Below are 5,616 nucleotides of genomic sequence, written 5' to 3'. Positions count from 1 at the left end.
AAAATAACAAGTTCCAGGGATTATAAATATTCCCTGAATCATCCAAGTAAAGGATTCAAAATTTCTATTCTCCAAACATTCATAATTTAACTCTTAGAGCATTTATCATACCAATACAAGAACAAACATCCTTGCTCTTGAAATTTAAAGCTCTTTTCTTCATTTATTATATTTTTCTTTTTATAAGTTATTGACTTTATCATCGAATCCATAAACCCAACCGAAATAAACTATTTTGCAGGTATCAGAACTTCTACCACCAATCATATACTTCCTGAGCTATGGAGAAGGTTAACTATGAAATGAATATGAACACATGATTAATCACTGAATAACCCTATTCTTAAGCATATCAGATTTTAAAACATCATCATCTACAATTGTAAAACTAGTATTACTGCAAATCTGTTGAGCTATAGCCAAGTTTGTGAAATTGTTAACACAGTATTGTATGCACTTCTATATAACGACCACTTCATGGATGATATGTGATGATGAGCTTTTGCTCTACTGGTTAAGACAATTAAATTACAAAATATAACAAATTAATTACAACTCAGAAGGCAGAGCATATGGTAAAGCAAAAATACCCCTCATCCTCTGGTGTGACTGGCAAGTGGTATATGATCCTTATGTCGTGTATCATCCAAGTTTCAAAAACATTCTGATGAATGCCTCAGAAGTCGAATGCCATATTTAATAACAGTGGACCCAACAATATCCAAGAACAGAAACAGAAACACTGCATGAAGAAGAAATTGGGGACAAGGCAGAAAAGCCATATCCTGCTTAAAAGCTTCCCATTTAATACTATGATCAAACTAAGTAGACTATACCAAGAGCTGGAAGGAAATGAAACCAATTGCATTGAACTTAGAGATTGATTAATTATAACAACTACTATTAATCCATGAATAGTTTATGCAGCGATTGGCTCTGGAGCAACAGCCACCTTCGTCCGTTTCGAAATCTCTTCGAACAGACGAAAGGAGCATATAAAAGCAACTAGGAAAAAATATATTGTTGCTAAGCCAATTATGACCATCAGCACCACATTAATGACCTCTGTTGCTCTCAAATGCTTAATCATGCAAATCAGGAAGGTTAAGCAGAAACCCCCGAAGGGCCCTGTTATACAAGCTCCAATTGTATGTTCAAGCATTAACGAATCACTCTCCAATTCATTGCGGTTCATTTTGTGGTCCAAATCCTGTTCAAATAACACATCAGAAGATATAAAGGTATACATTATTAAAGTTGAGAAAAATGGCACTTTGAAATTATTATTTTTCATGTATTTGCAAATTTCTGATTTTGGTATTGTTGGTATTTGTTTCAATGGCCCGAGATGAATTGACAGGTTGCATCTTTGACAGGGATAATATTGATTCATTCGACATGTTTTGTAATAACTCTCCTGATTTTTGGCGTTTGGCATACATAATCTAGAGAACAACGCAGACTCATGCAAGTTAAATAAATCCTTTTCCTGATAAATTTTCTTCATTTCTTGCAGTATTCATTCCAAGAAGCTAACAATACGTCTCCATAGAAACTAAAAAAGAAGAACAAGGGATTACAAGTACTAACCTGAGGTGCTTGTGCTGGGAAAGTTCCTCACAATGAATTCTCTCTTGAACTTTTATCTTCAGATTCTACATGGATATTTACTTATTTTCAGACTGTAAGTAACAGATTTCTTTTTTAACATTTATATTTGCCTCAATCAGGAGCAAGAGCGCATAGTAGTTAGCGGAAAAGGAATTAAAAGCTCAAGTGATCAGTCCTCTCTACTATCTGTTTTAGCTGTCAAAAGTTAATATATGAGAACTAAGAAGCGGTCAAGTTAGTTAGATCATATATCAGATCGAAACACCATTTTAGCTTAAATTGTTAGTGTTTATCACCTTGTTTGGATTGGGTATAAAAGCACCGGCACCACCTTATGATCACAATTTTCTTTCACCACAAGTTTCATTCAAATATGTGGGGTTCACTGCAAATTCATGTCAATGGGTATTTGGCTCCTTGGAAGTGGCAATCAAGGGTTCAATTTTCGATTTTTGTTTGAAATTGAGTTTGTTCATGTAAGAGACCGTCCTAATTAGATCCTCATATTTATTGTAGTGCTCCTATCAATTACATGCGATGACAGATATTAAGCCAGATTTTTATTTATTTTTTTAATACTATCAACTAACCACTAATAATTATCTACTTGTAAAAAAAAAAAAAACTACAAATTCATAAAAGAAAAATGTATGGCTAGCACACAAGTCGCAGCGACATTGGCACCTTTATTTTCAAATAAACATTCTGTTGTCTGTAAAAAATAAAGCAAGGCGCATGCGCAGGCCTGGCTTTTTTTTTTTTTATCATTTCAAAATAATTTAATAATATTTTTTTTTATCTTGACACAGTTCTTCAGTATTATAAGTTTTCATTTGAATTTTTTTAATTTTTTTAATTATTATATATCTGATATGAAAATAATAATGCTAATAATAAATTGTTCAAATTATTTTTTATTCTTAAAACTTTTAATTTTAATATATTTACAAAGCTTTCAATCACATATAAATTATGGATATATTATATTGATTGTTTTATTAACTTGCTTTGACAATCATAAAGTATTTTTGTTTTAAGTGTGTGTATATATATATACTGATAAAAAAAATTAAAATGATTGTATTTTTGTTTTTAATAACAATGTCAAAAAATTCTCTGAGACCATAATAATTTTTTTATGTTTAAAAAAAATTTGATTTCCCATAAGGTTTCCCATAACATATTACATACATACAAACTAATATAAACTTAAATAATTGGTACCGAGTTAAGCATCTCCGAGGAATTTTAAAGTTTTTGAGATGGAAATCATGTTTTACAAAATTTTAAAATTTTTATTTTATTTAAAATTAATTATTTTTAATATTTTTAGATCATTTTAATATATTAATATAAAAAAAATAAAATATATATATTTATACATCTCAAAAAAATTAAAATAATTTTAACCATAATATTAAATACTGCAGTTATATTTTATATTGCAAAAGGAGCCGCAACAAACTCTGAGATTTGCTTGTGGGCCGGTTCTAAAATTAGGGAAGAAGATTTCAATGTATTCTTGAACAGTATACAATTCTACAAATAAAATAAACACTAAAATAGGGGTGAGCACTGTTAAAATTTTCGAATTAGTCTAATTATCTGAACTAATTTGGATAAAAAATTTGAAACTTTTCAGAAAAAGGAAAAAGGTAGACAATTCATTGAAATAATTTCAAAGAATTTCGGGAAAAAAATTGGAAAGATTGATTAGATATATACAAGTCGATACAAAAATTTAATATGTTTTTTAAAATAAAAAAATAATTTATAGAAAGATTGATTAGATGCTAGACAAAACGCATTATGTTTTTCACAGTAGTTTCATTATACCTAGGTGAAAATTATGATCCGACCAGAAGGATATTCTTAACTAGAATCGGATGTTACAAGTGCTAAATTAATTCGAAACGATCAAATCGCGTAATCTTGTCATGCAAATATTGAAATGAATCGAGGGATACCCGGCGATGCCCAAAAGCTTAATATTGACAAATCGTGCGAAATTGATTATATCTTGCACTCACCATCAAACTTGTGCCCGAAGTTGTGAGGTATACTCTACTTAATCAGCACTTCAAGTCTTTTGTCCAATTGGAATAACTCGTCAACAGCAAAAGATTTTCACTTGCTTGGCGGCATCGTGCATGTTCTCGGTATATAAAATGCTAGTCCTAACAAGAGATGGTTATCATGGCATCAAGCAAGTACTGGCAGCGAAAATCAATTATGAGGCATTCTGGAAGTTGTGAGGTATCAGTACTTTTATAATTATGTATTCGTTGTTGCAATCTTTGTTCTTGAGATTCCAATTAATATTGATTTTTTCCCCTCTTATGATTAATATGTCTATTTCTAATTCCCAGCAAAGAAGGGTAGATAGAAAAATAAACAGACTGAAAGCAGAGATGGCAGGGATTAGGAAGCAGCAACAATGCATCAGACAAGGGCAAAGGGAAATAAGAGAAAGATTTGAAGAGATAGAATCAGAATGTGATGAGCTCAAAAAGGAGACTGAACTTGTATCTCAGGCAAGCGACAACATTCAACTTCGCCTTGATATCATGCTCAAAATCTTGAAAGCAAGACAAGAGAATGACTTCGCTAAAGCTGCTGATCTTACTTGCTCTCTCAGGTTGGTTTTTCGAATCTTCTTCTCTTATTTAACTTTTTTTATGTGCAATTAGTTTTTGCGTCGATCGGCTGAATGTTCTATGATTTATATGTTTCAAGTCCTTCGCCCGTCTATCTTAGAATGACATTGCTTGTGCGTTTTTAATTTGTTGTTGATATACAGGAGTGATGGGTATATGTTCGGACATTTCATGGTTATATTGGAACCTTTGTTAGATTGAGCTAGAAACAGTGTGTGTTTTTCGCAGCTTTTGAGAATTGTGTGGTTGATCCGAACAAGAGATAATACTATACTCTTATTGTTATGGAAAATTTGTAAGCTCTTAAATGTTGTTTGCAGGAAAAGTCTGCTTCCTTGAGGATGGTAACTAGAGAGACAAGCTGCTATTGTGGTCTTCGAAGATTGCCATATTATACTTTCCGAATAGATGTTTGTTTTCGGATATGAATTATCCACCATGTTTATGGACATAAGTTGCTTGTTCGAGCAATAGTATTTCTTAGAACCGTATAGTAATGTTAGCTGTGCGAGGACTTTGTCGTTTATACAATCAACTTATGGTTCGATTTATTTAATTGATATGAGTTGATACTGTTAGATGAAGCTATAACATTTCTAATTGATATTGATTACATCATAAAAAGAATTATGTAATTCATAAGACGATTATTTTTACCTATTATATCTAAAACATTTGAAAACATTATAGTATTTCATTGTTCATATAAAAAATTGAAGCACTAAGCATCTCAACTCTTCTTCTTTTTTTTTTTTTTTTCTAAACTTTTTTTTCATCCAATTAGACCATTATATAACCTAATTTGACTTTTTCTTTTTTTAATTCACCCCCTCCCTTTTTTTTTTTTTTTTCCATTCCAGCTCCCTTTTTTATTTGAGTTTCATTCTTTTCTTCTCCATTTTATCCTCATGTTATTTTTAACAATTGCTTAATTATTTTTGGATCAATATTCAAGTCAACTATATCATGTTGGGGTAACTCCCTCACGGTTTAATTTTAAACTCAAGTTAAATAGGGAGTCGGATTGAGACTTTTTTCTTTGAGTTTCATTCTTTTCTTCTCCATTTTATCCTGAGATTGTTTTTAACAATTGCTTAATTGTTTTTGGACCAATCAAGTCGATTATATAATGTTGGGGTAACTTCCTCACGGTTTAATTTTAAACTCATGTTAGATAGGGAGTCGGATTGAGACTTTTTTCTTTTAATTTCTTCATTTTTTTTTAATTTTTTTTTCCTCAAACTTTTTTTTTTCTAATCTATCGGGCTGTTTTTAAATCTGCCAAGTCGACTGGGTTATGTCAAGAAAACTTCTATAGGGTTTAATTTTAAACCCGAGTTAGATAAAA

General features: G+C 31.0%; 1 protein-coding gene and 1 long non-coding RNA gene across 2 annotated transcripts; one reads left to right on the top strand and one right to left on the bottom strand.

The window, feature by feature from the left end:
• Window positions 1–651: 651 nt before the first annotated feature.
• Window positions 652–2,412, bottom strand: LOC112326787 (uncharacterized). Its single transcript, XR_002980678.2, has 2 exons — window positions 1,591–2,412; window positions 652–1,210 (listed from the first exon to the last, which is right to left on the bottom strand). It is a non-coding gene; the product is annotated as an uncharacterized LOC112326787 (long non-coding RNA).
• A 980-nt stretch (window positions 2,413–3,392) lies between these two features.
• LOC18097087 (uncharacterized) lies at window positions 3,393–4,824 on the top strand. The gene is made up of 3 exons (XM_006385781.3): window positions 3,393–3,867; window positions 3,981–4,249; window positions 4,589–4,824. Exons 1-3 carry the CDS (start codon window positions 3,799–3,801, stop codon window positions 4,605–4,607), a joined length of 357 nt encoding a protein of 118 aa, XP_006385843.2. The 5' UTR covers window positions 3,393–3,798; the 3' UTR covers window positions 4,608–4,824.
• The last annotated feature ends 792 nt before the right edge of the window (window positions 4,825–5,616 follow it).

The sequence above is a fragment of the Populus trichocarpa genome, chromosome 3 (genome assembly GCF_000002775.5).
Source record: "Populus trichocarpa isolate Nisqually-1 chromosome 3, P.trichocarpa_v4.1, whole genome shotgun sequence".
Lineage (NCBI taxonomy): Eukaryota > Viridiplantae > Streptophyta > Magnoliopsida > Malpighiales > Salicaceae > Populus > Populus trichocarpa.
Note: the sequence above shows the minus strand (reverse complement) of the source record. Positions and strands in the feature narration are given on the sequence as shown.